The sequence below is a fragment of the Squalius cephalus genome (assembly GCF_949319135.1).
Source record: "Squalius cephalus genome assembly, chromosome: 3".
Classification (NCBI taxonomy): Eukaryota; Metazoa; Chordata; class Actinopteri; order Cypriniformes; family Leuciscidae; genus Squalius; species Squalius cephalus.
The window spans coordinates 17,404,177-17,426,266 of NC_137124.1; the positions used below are offsets into that span (position 1 = coordinate 17,404,177).

General features: G+C 37.9%; 1 protein-coding gene across 8 annotated transcripts in view; it reads left to right on the forward strand.

Moving 5' to 3' along the window:
- The window catches only part of exoc6b (exocyst complex component 6B), a 95,809-nt gene that overhangs the window by 7,507 nt on the left and 66,212 nt on the right, over nucleotides 1-22,090 (forward strand). For all 8 annotated transcript variants that reach the window (XM_079867098.1, XM_079867099.1, XM_079867101.1 and 5 more), the window contains exons 2-6: nucleotides 8,648-8,813; nucleotides 8,990-9,037; nucleotides 9,127-9,217; nucleotides 9,769-9,814; nucleotides 15,676-15,880. In XM_079867098.1, the coding sequence (XP_079723224.1) occupies nucleotides 8,648-8,813; nucleotides 8,990-9,037; nucleotides 9,127-9,217; nucleotides 9,769-9,814; nucleotides 15,676-15,880 (556 nt within the window). The remainder of the gene's footprint in view (nucleotides 1-8,647; nucleotides 8,814-8,989; nucleotides 9,038-9,126; nucleotides 9,218-9,768; nucleotides 9,815-15,675; nucleotides 15,881-22,090) is intronic.

Here is a 22,090-nt window from a genome sequence, read left to right on the forward strand (position 1 = left end):
CGCCGTTCTAAAAATGTGGTGCTCAAGTTAAAAGAAGTTCAACTTTTAAAAAACATGTCTCAAGAGAGCTTGCATTTTTACATTCCTTTGACCTGCATCAAACCTTTTTAACCGCAAAAACACGTTCTGTGGTCCCTATAGTCAAGCAGACTGGTCTGGTCTCTAGACGTGACCTGGGTCTGACTTTGTTGGTCTATTATCCACCAAGAAAATAAAAAAATAGTCGGTCATATATTGTTTACAACAGTAAAAGCTTACCTCTCATTAAAAAGCCACATGAGTTGAGATATCATTAATGTGCATAACACAATGGTGAGCATGAAAGTTTAATACAGGCGGTTTGGGATTTAGAACAAAAGTAATATAATAGAGGTTGTTGCCATAGTCAGACATTTAACCTGGAAGCACAAAAGCCTGCACAGTGGGCGCAGTTGGAGGTGGGCAATCATTCCACAAACCACCACCTTCTCCGTTTTGTTCCATGTACTTTCTGAACAGTGGGGAATCTTTAGATCGGCAAACAGATGACCTTTATAACAGAGCTGCAATCACACAGTTAACCTGCAAACAATACACTTAATGATGAAGGAAATTACTTGCGGACCTCCACCTTCAGGGCGCCAGGACTGAGAGAGATGTCTGCAGGTGGTTGCAAAAAAACCTTAAGTTATGAAAACCCTTAAAGGGATAGTTAACCCGAAAATTAAAGTTCTGTAACTCACCTTCAAGTTGTTCCAAACCTGTATGAATTTCTTTCTTCTGCTGAACACAAACAAATATTTTGAACAATATGGGTTACCAAACAGTTGATGGACCCCATTGACTTCCATAGTATTTATTTTTATAGCTACTATGGAAGTCAGTGGGGCCAACATTCTTCAGAATATCTTCTTTTGTGTTCAACAGAGTAATGGAATTCATACAGGTTTGGAACAAATTGAGTGTGAGTAAATTATGACAGAATTTTCATTTTTGGGTGAACTATGCCTTTTAATGGCAATATACTTTCTGTAGTTTCTATTATAACTTCAGGTTTTCTTTCAATTCTGTTTGTATTACAACATGTTTTTTTTTTATAACTGATCTGTAGCCACATGAGACATTTCTTTGACTTGTAGTATTAGAATTTGCAGTTTTGCTTTATTCTGCTCAGTTTTAATAACAGCAGCAACAATCAGGTACAGCAATGCAGAGTAGAGTTTTCAGCATTTATTTCCTATGTGTGATGTTTTTGCAGCCATCAACCTCAGCAGAGAAGCAGAGACCAACTCACCACAAAGGTGCAGCCAGGTCCACACCCAGCTGAGTCACCACACACACACACACACACACACACACACACACACACACACACACACACACACACACACACACACACACACACACACACACACACACACACACACACACACACACACACACACACACACACACACACACACACACACACACACACGATTACTTACAGGCCCAGGGAAGTGTTTGAAATGATTCTTTCCTTTTCTCTCCACAGTGGACTTGGTGGTTTACTAGATTAGTTCTGTGATAAGCTCTTAATGGCTTCCTCTGTATCAAAGACAATCAAACTGCCTTTTGTTGTTGTTTTTAATTAGTTGATTTAACTTTAAAAAATGTAATGGCCTGTACAGGCAAATTAATTACATGTGCACCAAGTTAGTTTCGCTCAATCCATCTGTGGTCTTATAAATTTTAGCAGTGCTATTTTAGAAATGTTCTATTCACTGGCATTTTTGTGACCCACAACCAAACTAGGCTACTACTACCCCCATGAGGGCAACCACCCCGATAAACATCCATTCCTGTGTCATTGATATGACACAGAAGAGGTGAGTTTCATTTGAGTATACAACATTTTACACACATGCCATACATTTAGATTTGGCAAGTTTCTTGGTGCACGTTTAATTTCAGTCTCTATTCTGACATTAATGTGCTTTTGCATTGGTAATGTTTGAACAAAGATGCTCTCTAATCAGATATTTTTTAGAGAATTAAGATTGACATTTTGAGCTCTGCTGTGTGCAAGAAGTACTTGCGAAATCTGTAATGTTTGAATTAGACGTTGGGCAACATTCTGTGTTGCTCAGTGCTTTACTTCTGGCTTGCACTGCTGCTACACAGATCATTTATCAGTCTGTCTCAGTATGAGGGGTTTATTTGTCTCTTAGTGTCCAGCTGTTGCACTGTGGCCCGTCTCTGCCCTCACTCTTGCTGCCTTTATTCCCACAGAGGAATTTCTAGTTTTTAGACTGCTGCTACCTTTCTCTTTATTCACCTCCCACAAGACCTCAGGTTTTTCTGTACCATGCCGTTACTGGTACAAACGTCTGGTTTAGCATGTTTCTATGCGTCTGTGTTCTCTCTTATCTGTGCTGTTGCTTGAACCAAGGGTCTTTAGCAATATATTGCTAAATATTGCTATATTTGTTTATATTTAAACAAAAATACATTAAAACCGTAATATTGTGAAATATTATTACAACTTAAAATATTTTTTTTATGCGTTAATATATTTTCAAATGTAACTCATTCCTGTGATGCAAAGCTGAATTTTCAGCATAATTACTTCAGTCTTCAGTGTCACATGATCCTTCAAAAATCATTCTAATATGCTGATTTGGTGCACAAGAAACATTTCTTATTATTATCAATGTTGAAACAGTTGTGCTGCTTAATATTTTGTGGAAACCTTGATACTTTTTTTCATAATTGTTTTCTTTTTTTTTATATTGTGCAAAAACAAAACTTGCTGCAAGCAAACTTCATAAAGTCATAAACAAATTTTCTGGAAAAATTATGGCATACGATGCCGAATATTAATAATTCACATTCTTACTGATGCTTTTACTGTCACAAGGAAGTTTTGCCAATTTGATTAACCTCATCTCTGTTAGCCAGCTATAACATTATGTTGGTGACAAAATAGCAGAATTTGCAGCAGCAATGTACAATATATCACAGACAACCAAAAGTCTGCTTAAAAATGGATGGACAAGATAAATTAATGTGTTTTTTTATTTTTAGTAGTAATGCACCAAGTGTCAGTTCCATCAAATGTCTTGAAACACTCTCACGCTGGCTATGGGCCGGCTGGCCATCCTTATTTTTGAGCTCTTACCATTCAGTACCATCATGAATTACCATCTGTTACCACCATCACTGACTACGGTACCATCGTACTCCAAGAGAGTTTGTCTTTGCTGAACAGAACCATGAACTTGCTTTGTGCTTATTCTGGTGAATTAGAAGGGATTTTGAGTTTCTTACAGCTAATGTTCGCTCCCATTTGAAAAATGGGTTGTTCGAATGCTCTTGCTAGAATTGTATAATTAGGTGTTTTGTTGGTTAACTTTAAGAAAATTTCCAATTCAAATAGTTTCCTTTAAATAAACCATAAAAGGTTAATCAAATGAAAGGTTTTTTTGAGTACATTGACATGAGGCAGTGATTTAAGAGTCATGAACTGCAGTGACTGCAAACTCTTCCCTCTGTTAGACAGTGATCAGGTTTCAGTGTTTAGCCAGTGTACTGTGCTGAGACTATTTCCTCTTTTAGAGCTTCTAATGTTACCTTAGAAACTCCAGATGGAGTTCAGCCCTTGCAGTCAGACGAAGATCTGGTCCAGGGTCAATAAAGCATGACCTAATGACCAAACTTTGTCCCGGACAGTGTTTGCTTTCACTGCCTCATGAATTGCAGTTATTGTGCTGCAGTAAGTCCATGTTTTAGGTCATTTATACAATAAATTATACTTTAATAATTATCTATTAATCCTATATTCCTATAATTTAATTATTGATGGCATTCTGATAATTTAAAAACCAATTCAGAATTTGTTCCTATTTATAGCAGGTGTACGGACTTTCTTGTTTTTTAACTACCTGCATTTTTTGACCCAGAGATCACCACTGAGATCAAACTATAGCCTAGTGTTGTTAAATCTGTCATAGGACTTGAGACCGGGATAGTTGTAGGTCTAACCCTAAACTATTATATGTTATTATGGTTATAATGAAAGGATTCGTAAGTGTGTGGATCGCTTTGAACAAAACAAAACTTTGTGCTTTTTTTTGTGTGTGGTGTTAAGCAGATTCTGGCTCTTTCTCAATATGCGTTCTTAAGCGTTCTATTGCGTCATTGGGTTCTTTTACTACGTCATCATCAACTGTGGAAGTTCAATTCCAATACTCAAGTAATGTTACACAAGTACAGAGGACTCATGAAAGTACCTGGATGTGTTCTTGATATCGAGGATGCATCGAATACAGACTTAAGAGAATCGAACCGTTGACGTACGGAAGCCTGGAAGCTTTAAATTTCTCAATCTCACTTTAGAGATTCCTGCTGCCAAGTTCACAAATACGAGACTCTGTTTTATTTTACATTTGATTAAATTATTCAATTACTGTAGTATTTATTTTTTATCTGAGTACAGATTTTTTTGTCCCACTCTGCCTAAAAAACTTATAGCACTATTTATTCCATGTGTATCTTTGTTCTGTTTTACTGTTTATTTGCCCTGTTGGTAACGTAACAACCTTTATTCTAGCAGAAAAAATACATTGTGATATATGCCATTATCATGGAATAAAATAACTCATAATATTCTTGTCATATCAGCCACCCCTTATCTGGCATGTATTTGTTGTACCTTTTGAACTACCTTGTACAGTAAGTTTAGATCGGTTACATCATAGACAGAAAAAGTGCGCTGCTATTGTTGGTGCGAGGTGCTAACGTGTGTTTGGTGTTGCTTCTAAGTTTAGATCCTCTGCTCTATTTCCGATCCATTCTGTTTCCCAGCTGCCATTGAGCTATCTCTACATTTCATTCAGCCAACAGGATATGACATCATAGCACACATAAGCATAGGTTTCCCTTAAGTTGGTTGAGGGTGACGACAGTTTGCAGAGGAAATGTTCTGAATGGGAATGCTGTGTAACAGGTCAACACACACACACACACACACACACACACACACACACACACACACACACACACACACACACACACACACACACACACACACACACACACACACACACACACACACACACACACACACACATTCTTGTACATCTATCTTTATGAGGACATTCATTGACACAATGCAATCTCTAGCCGCTTACCCTAACCTTACCCATCACAACTTAGTGCCTAACCCGAACCCTTACCCTAAACCTACCCATAACCTAATTATAACCTTATCCCTAAAACCAAGTCTTGACCCTCAAACAGGCCTTTAAAGGTCCCGTTCTTCGTGATCCCATGTTTCAAACTTTAGTTAGTGTGTAATGTTGCTGTTAGAGCATAAATAATATCTGTAAAATTATAAAGCTCAAAGTTCAATGCCAAGCGAGATATTTTATTTAACAGAAGTTGACTACAGTGAACGGCTCGTTTGGACTACATCCCTCTACTTCCTTCTTTAATGACGTCATTAAAACCGTTTTTTGACTAACCTCCGCCCACAGGAATGCTCCCTCAACTCTACTGGCTACTTGCACACTTCTAATAAATTACTGTGTTTACTCAGCTCTTACGGTGATTTTCTGAAGTAAAACTGACGCTTCATCTTTTGTGTGATGTACAATAAACTTTATTAAACTCATCAGTATATGTTTGATCATCATTCAGACAGCAGACTTGTAGGCTATTAATAAATAATGGATACATAGCCTACAAGCAGATGACAAATACGTTATAATAACAGTAATTAAACTACTAAACTATACCTGTTTCATCTCTATACAGCACTCTGACTCTGTAGGCATTATTGTCAGACTCGAAATGAACGCCGTTACTGAGAGTTTCTGATATTATCATCATTCCGTGAGATGAAATTGTCCTGAGGCTGAGAGACTGAGCGCGAGCTCATGAAGCTCCGCCCCCTTGGCCGTCCAGCAGCACCTTATTTGCATTTAAAGGGCACACACTAAAACAGCGTGTTTTTCTGAGCCCCAAAAAATGACAATTTAAACATGCTGTAAAAAATGATCTGTTGGGTATTTTGAGCTGAAACTTCACATACACACTCTGGGGACATCAGAGACTTATTTTACATCTTGTGAAAAGGGGCATAATACGGGACCTTTAAAGGGGTCTCAGAAAGTGAGGACCAGCCAAAATGTCCTCACTTTACTCTCTTTGTCCTCACTCCAATGGTCTAAAACTCAAATTGATCCTCACAAAGATAGTTGTACAAGTGTACACATTCTTGTACACACACACACACACACACACACACACACACACACACACACACACACACACACACACACACACACACACACACACACACACACACACACACTGCTCAAAGCAATGTTGGCATTCTTCAGACTTAAAGGAACAGTTCACCCAAAAATGAAAATTTGCTGTTAATTTACTTACCCTCAGGCCATCCAAGATGTAGGTGAATTTTCTTCAGTAGAACAGTAAATATAATTAATTCTCAATTACAAATTAACAAATTACAAAAATTAACATTCTCCAGTTAGTGTGTGTGTGACATGTTTGGGTGAAAAAAAATCTCTCTCTCTCTCTCTCTCTCTCTCTCTCTCTCTCTCTCTCTCTCTCTCTCTCTCTCTCTCTCTCTCTCTCTCTCTCTCTCTCTCTCTCTCTCTCTCTCTCTCTCATCCTTTATCTGCTAGGTCTAGGGAGTATTGGGAAATCAGGCACCATTTTTTCTCAAGGAGGATATCACATTTCAGTTTTGGGAACGTCAGCCTATTTGCAAATAGTACTTGTGACTGTGAGAGCCAAAAGTGACAGTCAGTCAAGTAAGATTACTTCATGGTTGGTCCATGCTGCGAAACGGGTAGAATCATTACGTTCATACAGTCAGTGAGATATTCTTAATGCACACAAAAGTTATTTTGACCTTTTTTAAATTTGATTATTCATTAGGAAGAGTCTTGACTGAGAGTCTTGAGCCAGATGCTGTAGTCTCACACAGATGGACCACTGCAGCTGTGCTTTTTACTATTTGTTCAGCTTTTTGTTTCCATGTCTGCGCTTGTTTTTGTGACTCTTGCTTAGGGAGTTGTGCAACACAGTTTAGTGAAGATGGCTCTTACTTACATGATAATTAGATATGTGTTTTTTCTTTTTTTTTCTTTAAACATTTATTAACAGCCAAATGTCATTTAAAAAAAACAGTTTGGGCCTTTTTGTCTCTTATTTCATAAAACCGTGTAAGCAATAGGAGGAAAAAGGGGAACAGAATCGGGAAAGGACCTCGAGCGAGATTCAAACTTGCACAATGACTCCAACATCAAGTCACCATGAAATCAATATTGACAGTTCTTATTTTTTTTATGGAATGTTGAAGTATTTATGATAAAGTATTCATCTGTGCACACGTTCCCTTATAAATACTCTAAATTTTGAGTAGAGTATATTAGGCATCGCGTGACTAATTTGAGCATGTCCGCTCATTTGTCTGTCACAGTGTTCACTTTTTCCTGTACACGTCTCACATTTCCTTCCAGCATCTTCCTCTTACTACAGATAAAAACCCTAATTTCAGGTTGGGAAGTGCTTCTTTCACCTTGCAGCCCTGGATTTGAGGTGTTTACTATGCGTGAGTGTTTGTGGAAGAAGCTATCAGTGACGTCAAGCCTGTGCTAATGGAAAGAGGACATTTCCTGAGGCACAGGAAGGCTGTGCTCAGGTGAAGCCATGTGCTGGTGTGTTTGTGTCCTTTGTGTTAGTGTATTTCACTGAACAGGACATCACATGCTTCCCTGACAGACCTCACTGTGGCTCTGTCTATTAAACAGGATTAATTTACATATGATGATGACTATCTGACCTCTATCAGGAGAGTGTGATGTTTAAGTCAGGCTCCCCCTGCCAAGTCCGGATTCACCCCAAACATGCTTCCCTTACTAATTTAGGATTTCCATATTAAAAAAAAGTATTGTCACATTGGCTTGCTTACTGGAGGTAAAACTGCTTTGTCACCGTCTGGACTGAGTGGAACACTAGAATGTAATTGAATAAAATCAAATTGAATTGTGTTTTATTGTCACTTGTTCTGTGCATTAGTTGGTATGGTAGATGTCATACTTAATTTTACGCAAAATGAAATGTTGCTATGAGGTATAAAACACAAAACATTTGGAAAGACATTTTCAGTGTGTCGTTTCCAATGTTTTTTCTTTTTTGTATTTGCAGAGCAGAAGATGGGAAAGTATTGCATTTATTTTGAAATAACTCTTGCCGTTTGTCGTTTGCTTTGATTTCAAATGAAAAAGAAAAAATATCCATTTACGAGTTGTTGAGCTTCTTGAGGAGTGTTTTATTTCATATCTTCTACTGCCACCTAGTGGTGAACACCTAGCGTCAGTAACAATGGAGAAAGATTGAATGTTTTACAGAGATTGCACTTGCATTCCCTTCACTTTATCAGAAAGGATATCTCAGTTTTAAAACTGTTTATTGTATTAGATAAGCTCAAAACAATTAAAGATCAACGAAGCACTTCATATATCTTTTGACAATATTTTCAGTTGTTCTGTTTAGTAATATAGTATTTTGTATTTAGCATCAATCTAATGTATATTCTTTTATATAATGTAATTTTGACACTTCTTTTATCTTCTCCTTGTTTTCCTGAAAGGTCTGTTTATGATGGACAGGAACATGGACTCTTCATGGAGAAACTGGAGGGGCGGATCCGCAACCACGACCGTGAAATTGAGAAGATGTGCAACCATCACTTCCAGGGCTTTGTGGACTCCATTACTGAGCTGCTCAAAGTGCGCGGGGAAGCCCAGAAACTCAAGGTGCAGAAACAGGAGATGAGGGTTTGAGAAAATCCTATAAAACCAGAGAGAAGAAACAAGAAACAATTTGAACCGCTAGTGTGTCATATGCCAGGAAAATCCAGAGTTCCTATATTGTTCAACAAATATACTTTCTGTTTATTCACTCAGATAATTGGTTGTCTTATCTTCCTCAGGGTCAGGTGACCGAGACCAATCAGAATCTACAAAATGACGGCAAGGGGGTGTGTATCCTATCCTGTTTGCTTAGTTTTGATTCAGAACATGTAACATTAACAAGCATGACTGAAATCAGTGGTTACCTCCCCTGTAGCTCCTGACGTCAATGGATGAACTGAGACAGTGCCGTCTGCAGCAGAGGAATATTGCCACCACCATTGACAAACTCACACACTGCTTACCAGGTAGAAACATCAGGCCTCTGTCTGTCAATTTTAAATATTTGCTGTATTTACACTATATTCAAAAGCTTGGGGTCAGTGACAGTGAATATATTTATAATGTTACTAAAGATATCTATTTAAAATAAATGCTGTTCTTTTGAACTTTCTATTCATCAAAGAGTTTACCAGATAATATTAAGCAGCACAACCGTTACCAACTGTGATAATAAGAAATGTTTCCTAAGCACCAAATCAGCATATTAGAATGATTTCTGAAGGATTGTGTGATACTGAAGACTGGAGTAATGGCTGCAGGATAGGAATATAAATTAATATACATTTTTGAAAATATCTTAAAACAGAAAACTGTTTTTTTTTTAATAATAATATTTAACAATATTATGTTTTACTGTATTTTTTATCAAATCAAATTTGATAAATAAAATGTTTAATATAAAAATCATACCCAACCAAAACTTTTGACCTGTAGTGTATGTTTTTTAAGTGCTTGGAAGCTCACATGCTGTGCTCTTGACACTCTTCCCACAATTCCACGTGCTTTTTCCTTGCAGTGTTGGAGATGTACACCAAACTGCAGGAACAGATGAGGACTAAAAGGTATGAAGTTTATTCGATGCCTTTTTTTGTGCACATCAAAAACACCAGATGAGCACTAGGTGGCAGTAGAGATAAACTTATTCAGGTTGGACTTAAATGCACAAGGACAGTTTAGTACCCACAATATTTTAACACCTTTACTTAAAAAAAAAACCTTACATTTGAGAACAGGACATTCTCAGCTGGGGAAGAGAGAGCAAGGTGTTGATGATTTAACCTCTTCAGCTCTGAGGCCTCCCGCGGAACCCCGCGGACCCACCGGTGGGTCCAATATTGCATAATCATAATCATTTAAAAAAATCTATAAGTTGTGCAGCACAAAACTATACATATATGGTATTGTTTGAAAGCTTAGAACCTCAGCTTTCCTGACAACCTCATCACTTTTGCATTTATGTTACATAGAAGAAGATAATAAGGTCTATATTCGACCCCCCCGCAATGACCCCCCCTTGAGAAAATCATATTAATGATATTAAATTTCATATTTATATCACACAAACTCACCAAAAATAAACAAGTCATATATCAAATGAAAGCTCTCACTCTCAGGAATATCACTGTGCAGTTTATTTCACCGATCCAACACTTTACAGTAACATTATTATCCAAGGAATCACGAAAACAGAATCGATTCTTTTGAACAAGCAAACACATGAGTCACATTCCTGGTCGGATCACTAACTCCGTGTGTAGCTAAACGCCTCAAACGCTATATCAGCTCGTTCCTTAGGTTGTTTTCTTCAAAATGAAACCATTTTCACATGTCTATGAGCATGCATGGCCAAATGGCACTGTATTATGTCACCGATGTCCAGATCAAAACATGCGATGCAGACAAATAGTCTTATTATCCTTAGTTTTGATGGTCTATAGCAGCGATTCCCGATGACGTCATCACGTATTGCGTCATACGACAGAAAAGCTGGGTTTCTAAACTATCAACGGAGACGTCGATCATGCTTCTAGGCCAATCACAGCCCGAGATATCCTTTTGGAAAGTTGAGGAGGCGGGTCTTATTACGCGGCTGACAGAGATCCTCGCAGTTGAGTTTGGGTTAGTTGGAGAGTTTGGACAGTGTTTTTTGAGTAATTGCGAGGTTTTTACAACTGGTTGGAGTGTTTTGTCTTTGGACAATGGCTTCAAGAAAGTTTTTTGTCGGCTTGGATGCTGTCTTGGAGGAGCTTGATGCTTGCAACGATGTCAGTTTCGATTCTGTTAGACAATGCTGGCGAAGACTCTGAATGTAAAAACAAGTAAGTACACATTTCGAGCTTATAAACATTGTATCTGTGTATTTCATGGACAAATGCATGCAACAATGCAAATTATGCATGCAACAGAAATCGAGAAATATCACAACCCATGCACGTGCTAATTCAAATTAGCATGGTTGGTATTGCTAAGCATGTGCGTATTTTTTTGTGCGTCGCGTAAATGTTTTTGTATGTCTGTTGCATGCATATTTGAGATGATTTTTGCAATAATAAACGAGCACAGCCCATGCATATATTCATGCAATAGTTCAAATAAGCTTGGTAGCTTTTGCTAAGCTTTGTGTGCTGTTGTCGCCCACATGTGCTAAAATAATGTTACATGCATGTTTGTAGTTTTGCACGCGTTGTTCATTAGTTGCTTTGATTGCATGCATGTGGGCAAGCGTTGTTCATCAGTTGCAGAGATGCATGCTTGCGTGTCAAGCATCCATACAACTGATGAACAAATGCCTGCTAAAATACAAATCTGCATGTAACATTATTTTAGCACATCTGGGCATCTGTAAAAGCACATTTTTCTCTCTACATGAAATGCATTCTACATGTTTGTTACATTCATATTTGAATCAGTGCATGCATGAGTGGTGCTCATTCATCTTTGCACATGTATTTGTCTTGTGTGGATATGCAAATATACTATATTCTTGTATCTGTTATATGCATATGTGAATTATTTTTGTGCATGTAATATTAGCATGCATTTCTGAATCGCAGTGTGGATTTATAAATTTACATTTATGCATTTGGCAGATGCTTTTATCCAAAGCGACTTACATTGCATTTCAAGGTACACATTTTACATTCTTATCAATTCTCACAAATTTGTTTTGTTTTGCAGTCTGGACAGTGGTGATGAATGGCAGCCAGATCTGCCATGCACCAGCAGCAAGAAGGTTCCAAGACCCCCACACCCTCTGTTGGTGATTCTGTGAGGCCACAGAGCCACACAGCTTTTTATGGACAATTTCTACACCAGCCCGTGCCTTTTTATGGACCAGCTCACTAAGAAGACTCTGGCGTGTGGCACAATACTTCCCCAAAACCAAGGCAAATGACATCAGCCGCAAAGCCCAAAGGGGAACCATTCGATGGCTCCGAGACGGGAAACTTCTCTTTGTTAAGTGGATGGACACACGAGAGGTGACCATGTGTTCGACAATGCACAAGGCAGATGACGGTGATGAGGTCCTCAGGCGTGTCAAGAATCCAGAGGGTGTATGGGAAAGGCACAGAGTCCCGATTCCAGTGGCAGTGAAAGACTATAATAAACATATGGAAGGTGTGGACCTGTCAGATGCCCTCATTGGCATCTGACTGCACATTTTTCTCTAAAACATTTAATTTAATTTATTTTGTTGAAGTTTATTATCTCTGTGTATAATAAAATACAAGAACTGCTACATTCTCATACCTCTCATTTTTCCTCCCTTCAGTTAAATCTAAATAACTTTTCTTTAGAAGGTGATATCAAGAAGATTCTTTTTATCCCGGTTTACTGCCACACAGAGGATTCAAAAGAAATCTTCCGCAGGGAAATACACCAAACAGGTCCTAAATTACATACTCTCAAATAAAAACTTAATTTAAAAATTAATCAATATCTGACTTTTTATCCTTGTTTATCATAAAATTGTGAATAAATACAATAAAATATATGCAATATTCCACCACTGTGTTAAAATGTAGAGTGTTTTCTGTAAAATGAGACCATTTTCATCCATTTACTCCAATGTATGTGGGTAGGACGCAATATTACAATCAGGTATGCCCAATTCTTTTAGCAATCAAAAATGGAGACTGTAAAAGTAGATTTGGAGACACCAGTGACTCCTTTCAGATAAATCTCAATAACTTTTTTTTAGAATGAGATATCAAAACAATTCTTTTTGTCCCGGTTTACTGCCACATAGAGGATTGAAAAGAAATCTTCCACAGGGAAATACACCAAACAGGTCCTAAATTACAGACTTTCAAATAAAAACTTAATTTAAAAAATCAATAAAAATCTGACTTTTTATCCTTGTTTATCATGAAATTATGAATATATACAATAAAATATATGCAATATTCCACCACTGTGTTAAAATGTAGAGTGTTTCCTGTAAAATGAGACCATTTTTATCCATTTACTCCAATGTATGTGGGTAGGACGCTCTTTTAAATTCAGGTATGCTCTATTCTTTCAGAAATAAATAATTTAGACTGTAAAAGTAGACTTGGAGACACCAGTGACTCCTTTCAGATAAATCTCCATAACTTTTTTTTAGAATGAGATATCAAAACAATTCTTTTTGTCCCGGTTTACTGCCACATAGAGGATTGAAAAGAAATCTTCCGCAGGGAAATACACCAAACAGGTCCTAAATTACAGACTCTCAAATAAAAACTTAATTTAAAAATCAATAAAAATCTGACTTTTTATCCTTGTTTATCATAAAATTGTGAATAAATACAATAAAATATATGCAATATTCCACCACTGTGTTAAAATGGAGAGTGTTTTCTGTAAAATGAGACCATTTTTATCCATTTACTCCAATGTATGTGGGTAGGACGCTCTTTTAAATTCAGGTATGCCCAATTATTTTAGCAATCAAAAATGGAGACTGTAAAAGTAGATTTGGAGACACCAGTGACTCCTTTCAGATAAATCTCCATAACTTTTTTTTAGAAGGAGATATCCAAAAAAACTTTTTTGTCCCTGTTTACTGCCACCTAGTGGAATCAAAAGAAACTTTCTGAAGGGATATAGAAAAAAAAGTTTTTTTTAATTTTGTTTAAAAATAAAATATTAATTAAAAACTGTATAAAAAAATGACTTTTTATATGTGTTTATCATAAAATTGTGAATATATACAATATAATATATGCAATATTCCACCACTGTGTTAAAATTCAGAGTGTTTTCTGTAAAATGAGACCATTTTTATCCATTTACTCCAATGTATGTGGGAAGGGCGCTCTTTTAAATTCAGATATGCCAAATCCTCTAAAAAATTCAAAATATGCTGCAGAGCTGAAGAGGTTAAACAGGCCCTTGATCACTGCACCACTGGAGTATCTCATCCAGCCAGATGTGACTGTGACCAGACAGAGAAAGAGAGTTTTCAGATGTCTGAGAGATGTTCAAAGCAGCATTTGGCAGATGTCAGGAGTCGGAGACACAGAGGACACATTTGGACCGGATTTTCTTAGCTTTAGCAGCTGCATACATTGAACCATCCCAAATCTCAACATTTTCAGGCAATTTTGTTATTTATGGGATCTTTGTTTTTATAGTCAAGGACAGTAGACATCTGACCGGAAGGTGGAGGGAGAGAGGGGGAACTGGGTGGAAATGATACAGGATTTTATCCTGCTTCCTCATGAGCACACACCTCTTATTTACAAGCACATCGCAACCCTCAGGGGGACGTAAAAGAGCTTCTGAAAAAGATTTGACAAAATATGATAGGACTGTTAAACTTAACTGTTAATAAAATTGAATTGTAATGGAAAATGTCTACATTTAACATCACTCTAGTTGTGGCTAGAAAAGATATACACTTAATAAATAATCAATATTTTCAGAGAAATTTGATAATAATTTGCTTCAATACATTAATAGTATTTCATTTTAATGAATTTTGCATTGTTAAAATCGTATTTTTTTTAATACAAAGAAAATATATAGCTGCCTTTATATTTTAGAGAGGGGGTTCCCTTACAATGGGATCATTATATTTGGGAGTCAAAATTGTGGAAACACCTGAAAAAGCCAGTCCACCTAAACTGCCACTCTAAACGTTTTTGAAGCGTTGGTTTTGCTGTCTTGTCGTGTCCTCTGTGTGACCTGAGGTTCGGCATGGGCCTGCAACTTTTTTTGTTTTTTATTTATCTCTGCTCTCCGTGTTTCCCCGTCTCTTGTGTGCTTGGTTTTGCCATTAGCCTGGAGGTAGCGGCAGGGTCGGCCAAGAGAGACTCTCTCTCCGGCGTCGGGTCTGCTGTGTAATGTTGCGTGACTGTGATGCTGTATTCAGAGAGAGTGTGTGTGTGCGATGAGCATAGCTCATCTCTGAGATCATCTTGATTGGGTTAAATTGTTATCATGCTGAGATTTAAGTCTTTAACCAAAGGTTAAAACACGCACTGCATGTGCAAGGCTCAACAATAAGAATGTCCTGGGGAGAGCTTTGAGAATTTTGGGTCAGTCGACGGGACTGTCATTTGCCCTCCAGTTTAAAAAAATAAATAAATAAATAATACAAAATGTTTAATGCATATATGATATGACTATATGAATGCATACACAATGTATATACAAATGAAAAAAAGCAATTATAAATAATTTTATTCATTTATTAATTATTAATTTTTTCCATGTAAAATGTTTTTTTTTTTGTCACAATAAAAAAGAAGCCATGGAAAATTATGACTCGGAAAGAAGAGTCTGAACTTCTGTCTCAAGTGGGCCAACAAAAAAAAAAAAACTTATTGTTGAGCCCTGCATTTGTGCTCATTAATACTGGGAAGATTTTTGAAGTAGCATATATATGCAACATTTCCTGTATCCATCATTTCTGACCCTGTCGTATGCTACCCAGATACTATCCAGCTCTACGAACTCTGGAACAGTTGGAGGAGAGCTGTTTGCCTCAAGCGGGATCATATCGTTTCTGCACCATCATGGCAGAGAATATCCCACGCCTGCGCACGCACATCAGAGACGTCTCCATGTCTGACCTCAAAGACTTCCTGGAGAGCATCCGCAAGCATTCGGATAAGATCGGAGAGACTGCCATGAAACAGGTGTGTGTGTTTGTGTTTGAGTGAGTGCTCGTGTCTGAATAATGCCTGGAGGTGTGTCTGAACTATTCTTTGACAGCTGCCTCATGTGCTCACCTCTGACCTGACGGTCACAGCTGGGTTTCAACATGAGGTCTCCGAAGGAAGGACAAAGGCCTTGTTCTTCGGTAGTTTAATGTGCTTTTTCCCCATTTTTCCTTTCATCTTATCTCTGACCATCTAGTCATCTAGTCTGGAGGAAAGAGAGCTACCAATCTGTTCTGAATCAAAGATCATTTTAGGTCGCTTTTGTTTATGCCAGAGGAGTCTAGGAACACAGTGTATGGACGCTGCTTCAAGGACAGTGCACGGAGACACGGAGAAGACTCAGGGAACACATATGAGAGAAATTGAGTGGATTTTTCGTTGGAATGCAGAAAAGTCCTCTGCTTTCTTTTACAGTTATTAGACCAAGATGGGGTGAGGAGTGCATTAGAATATGAAACGCCAAGTAGACATTAAGATCTCCCAAGCACCATAAAAATCTGGCCTCACTTTTTTCTCTTTTCTCTTTGACATATTTTTCTTTGCTTTCTTACTTGTTCTTTTTCACAGAGGAATAAAACTGGTCATAATAGATGATATTGGATGAAAGCTCCATTGGAGGTGGTTTCTCAGGCAGGCATCACTATTGCACATACTTGCATGCCCATACATACTAAGTTTGGGGCTTTTCCATATCAATAAGTATTACAATTTTCTTGCAACTCATCCTGTACCGTTTTTACTAGAGTAAAAACACAGACTTATAATGGAGAGCATATCTTGGTACCATTATATTACTGCGCAGTTTGCCAGTTTAAAATAAGACAAAACAAGCATTACAATTACATTACAAGCTCAAACAACTAAAATCTAGATATTTCTTTTTAATTTACTTCAACTATTGTTTTTTTTTCTTCTTCGATGGAAGATCCAGGATTCCTACTGTCTAAAAACACCTGGGTATATGAAGTAGCCTAATTTAAAAAAATAGTTAATTAAAAAAAAACCTTAATCTAGTAAATCACAAACAAAAGTCATGAGGCTTTTGAATGTTGTTAATGAACATTTTAAATATTGTACCTACCGCACATACAACATTCCTCATGGTACTACCGAACTGATGATACTACCATTAAAAAAATACAATGATATTGCCAGTATTTTGACTCTAGTATCCCAATGCTTCCATAGTACCGGTATACTGTTCAGCCCTAGTTGTTAGGACAGTAGTGGTACTTGGAGTCAAAGTGGTTGAGAACCACTGTCATAGCCACTTGGCCAGTAAGCAACCACCTAGAACATTCAACATCATTAAGGATAATTTTGCAGTCTTCACCATCACATTGTCTTCAGAACGTTCTCCACTCTTCTCAGATCTATTGCTGCTACTAATTAAGAAACAGTGGAGAGCAAAAGTAGCCAAAAAGATGTCATGTAAGAGTTCAAATATTCCTCCTTGAAAAAGGCCAAAGCCACACGTGTGTGTGCGCATGTGATGGTGTGCTATAACATATGTTTTCTTTTTACTGTGTGAATTTTTTTTAGTTACACCCCAACACTTTCAAGAACACAAATGTAGCGAAACTACTAAATTAACATTTTTTCAGCAGTACGAATTTAGTTCAGCTTTTAAAAAGCATTGGTCTATTCTTATATGGTCTATTTTATAAATTTGATCTATTCTTCTTTTTGTTCAGGTAGTTTACGATAAATGATTCCAGAAATGGTTCACCTATTTGAGTCGCTTTGCAGAAGTGTGACATTTAGGCCTTTTTAAAAATCGAAATATTGAGTTAAATGCTGCTGATGTTTCCAGCTAAATTCTATAAGTTAAAATGCATTTTATTTTTAAGAAGAATGCAATTTTATGATGCATTCTGTTCAAGCTGGAGGTCATAAACCCTCATTACTTTTTTTGTGTGCCAAGTATACACTTCAATATACTGGAAATGATTAATTATATAATAATGTAGTTTTATATTTAAAGACGGATATTGCTCCCTCAGCTTCAATGTAATAATGTATGTGGCTGCTTTTTTGTTTCTGGGACTAGTTTTGTAATGTTACTTTTTCTCAAGAGGAGCTTTACTGTAATTGAATCACTTCCAGTTATGAGTAGCATGTAGCTTGGAAAGCTAGAGTTTCAAAGTTGCTTCAATAACATTGGTTTTTGGAAAGTTAATTTAGTCTCTGACGATGTTGAAGAAGAGAAGTTGAACAATGAAACAATATGTGTATTCATCCAGGTAGGCAGGACTGAGGTAGATGTGTATTCTACCAGCAGGTTTTAATGCATTCGCTGTCTGACATGAGCAAATGCATGTGGACACCATGAGTTGTAATCAGAGATACCCGTTTGTTCTGTTGCTGGTCTGCTTCCAGTTGCCCCAGCCCAGCCTTTCGTTCCACTTTGTCCCTTTTTCCCCTCTCCTCATCAGCCTGTGCCCTTGTCCATAGTTTGAACAAACTGTTGGCTCCTGAAGCTCCGGAACTTGGTGAGTTTCCACCGGTCCAATCTAAATGATGGGACTGTTTGGTTTGAACTCTCTGCTGGTCTGCTTTCTGAGTCTGATCATCTGCTTTGTTTATCAAAGGGCATACACGTCTATTAGTTTGGGTCCTTCCTTTAGTACAATGTATTATCATTCATTGGATTATTTTTAATTTAATGAACAACATTGTTACTCATTGTTAACATTTATCCCTTTTCTATTTTGGTTTGTTAAGTATTATTACAGAAGCTTTATTTTTAGCATATTTCTGCATTTAAACACAGGATGTAAATATAGTTGTACCCTGTATGAAGACATGAAGCAATGCATGCTTGCATTTTTGTCACAAATAGTTGTTGTATCTCAAATCACTCTCTTGTTCACTCATTTATAAATCTCCTATATAGTGAATACATCACAGTGCACTACATAGGAAGCCCTGTTTCTGTTAAGTGACGCTTTGACAACCTGCACAGCCAATTCAGACATTTAATTTTACTTATCTGAGTGAAGTAAAATAATTTCATGACCATGCAGAGCAGTATAATAGATTTAGAGGAGTTGTCCTGAAAAGGACTATACATATAATAACTGTATAATCTTGCCAATAATTATCTTTATATACATTCAATATATATATTACAAAAAATGTACTGACCCCAAACTTTTGAACTGTAGTGTATGTAGTTTAGGTTCAAATGGGAAAAACACTGGTATTTTTTGCAACTCTTCCTAGCCCACCTCTTGGGCCTCTAGGTGATTGGCGTTTGAGACCTCCTGGTTTTGTGGGCCATCTGTATTCAGTATTGGGATTTATTGAAGGGATTGTGGGAGTAGAAATAAAGGGAATCACGTAACCGGGTGAAGGGTAGATTGCACAAGATGAAGTCAAATTGGGAACAATCAGTGAATATCCCTCTTTTTATCCGTACGTTTCTACTGACCGTAACAAAACCCCATAGAGGGCCATGCAGATGCGCAAATAAGTTCTTGTGCCATTTTAAACCATTAACATAAGCTGTAAGGATTAATCCCCGTGTGTAATATTGGTTGGATGTAAGGTGGATGAGATTGCCAAACAGATAATGAAACACACTGGCTCATGTGATTTTGGTTATGTGTTTTCTTGGGTGCCTGTCCTACCCTTCCAGTGGCCTCTGGCGAAGAACAGCAAATTGTACTGAACGGTGTTCAAACTCTTGAACCACACGATTTGCAGCATGCACAACCACCCAGGCAAATGCACACACACTTATGTCAACATCACCATGTGCTGTCCTAACCATGCGCGGCTGTTCGGGTTCAAAACGTGGTTAACTGCTTTTCCTCCCACCCTAGCGTCCTCTCATCTCCCATCATCTCCCATCACAAACTTCCATTTGACCCAGATTCTGCTCATGCTGATGCGATCCATGTCTGACCCGGTCTTGGCCACTGACTTCAGCTACTGCTTGAGTCTCTGAGATAAACCTTGATCTGGGGCACGGCTGGATCTGATCTTCAGCGACTCCCTTTTGGGAACACACTGTTTGAATGAATCAATCTTCCCTGGAGCCTGACTTCGTATCCCCAGGTTTATCCTCTAATAAAAGAGAGAAAGGAAGTGTGTTTTATAAGTTTTGGTGAAAACTAAAATGGAACCTCGAGTAAGCAATTACATTTTAATTTTTTTAATTTTTTGGGGGGGTCGTGGGGTTTCCTAAGGGAACTCTTATTGTTGCTCAACACCACATACCAACACCTTCGCATTGTGTCAGCAGGTTTTGCATCACTTACTTTTTTCTTCAGAAAATGTCAACATCTTCCCCCTTATTTCTTGGCTTGTAAACCAGCAAAAACACCTTTTAATCTCATGTCAATTCTCCCTTTTTCCCCCAGCAGTCAATGCTCTCCATCATGTAGTTCCATTTGCATCCAGTAGGTGGCAGCAGAGGTCATCCCAGATTCTGCCTGCCTCCGCCGCTCCGTAACGTCTCCCGCAGAAGTGGAATGTTGGTGTAGAGTTAAACCAATATTCAAACTCCAGTAACCTTTGAACAAAGTGACCGTCCAGTCGGCACTTGCCAAAGCCTCACATTCCTCCTATTAAAGTTTGTTTTCTTGCATGTCTTTGAGTCCTGTAAGATTTGTCTTCTTGGCACACGTTCATGTGCGTGTGTGTTTTGGCTGTAACCCGGCACGTGCTGATTAGAGCAAAGCTATGGAGTTGTTCCTCAAAAGTAAACCAAGTGAACGATAAATCAAGCTCTAATGTCACCTTGCACAAGCTTTCTGTTAACTCAGAGAATCAATCTGTAACACTCTCTTATTCTTGATTGCTGACACAGACGCTGGCTCCTGGTTCTGACCTGCGACTTCTCCTCGCTAGCAGATGTGACTGCTCTGCTTACATGTTGGCACTCGTTGTGGCCTTTTTGCAGCTTCAGTAGTGGTTTCTGCTGTTAAATACAGAAGGGTGTCGTCGCTCTTTCTACTTTTTTGTGGGTTTCTGTTCCAGTGGTTTTGTGGTCGAGTGACGTTGGAGACATTCTGACTGTAGAAGCTGGAGAAGAATAGATCAGTTGCTCTTTGCTGACTGATGAAGAACAGAGCGCCTTTTCCTCCCATCATTTATATTTTTCTTCTGTTCAGGGATTTAACTTTTTCTCTTTTGAACCTGTATTTGCCCACTTCTTTTTTGAATCATTTGGTCATTTTTACCCGTCATCTCTGCATATTATGGTCACATTGTTAATTTTGTGTGGAGAAATACTTGAAGTTTCCACATTCTTTAGGCTGACGTCACAAGACAGATGGCATCACTACCACCGCCAAATACCTTTGGGCAATAAATCGGTTGTTTCAGGGTAAGACCCTCAACCTCAAGTGGATCCACTTCCCTTTCCACAGCAGAGATGGCTTCTCTTGAGCTTTGGATGTCTCTCATTCCCTCCTCCCCACTCCATTCTTCCATCCCCAAATCCAGAGGAGCGAGTAAGCGCACGAGCGAACCGCTAATAACAGAAGGCTATTTGTCTAGGGGCTCTGTGATCCAGACTTGCAGACTGGTTCCTATTCCACTGGAAATTAGGCCCAGTCTCTGTGAGCCTGTGATTGTTTTAATTCCACTAACAAATTATCTGAAAATAAATATATTGGGAGATCCAGTGCTGTAATAATGGCTCCATTGTAAGCTGTCGAGCACAGAGAGTCTGTGTGTATGTTGAGTATAGAGAAGTGGTTAGTCAAAGATTATGTTATAGACCTCAAGCTTGAATTTTAATCTTCCTTTTCTTTTGAACCCTTTTGTTGCCCTTTTGTTATGTCAGTCACTTCTATTTCTTAGCCCAATTTTTAGCTCAAAGTTTTGTTCCATTTTACTCCTTTTTGTATATTTTCTCTGAAGGAGCATGTTTATACAATGACATGACAAATGTTTCCACCTTCTTCAGAATGACTCTTAAAATATTTGCTTCATTGTCTTCTGCTTTTTATTTTAGAGAGAGGTTGGTTATATCTAGTTATTTGGAAATCATCACCTTTTGCCAAACATCATTATTTGACATAGTCAATCATATGAATGTTAAAAATTCTGTTCACTATCAGTAAATTATGCAAATGTATATGATTGAACATTTAACAAAGCTGCAGTGTTCGGGGAAACCTGTTGAAAATAATCTTTGTTTTAGCAGTCTAGGCTCCTTAAAGGAAGGGTAGG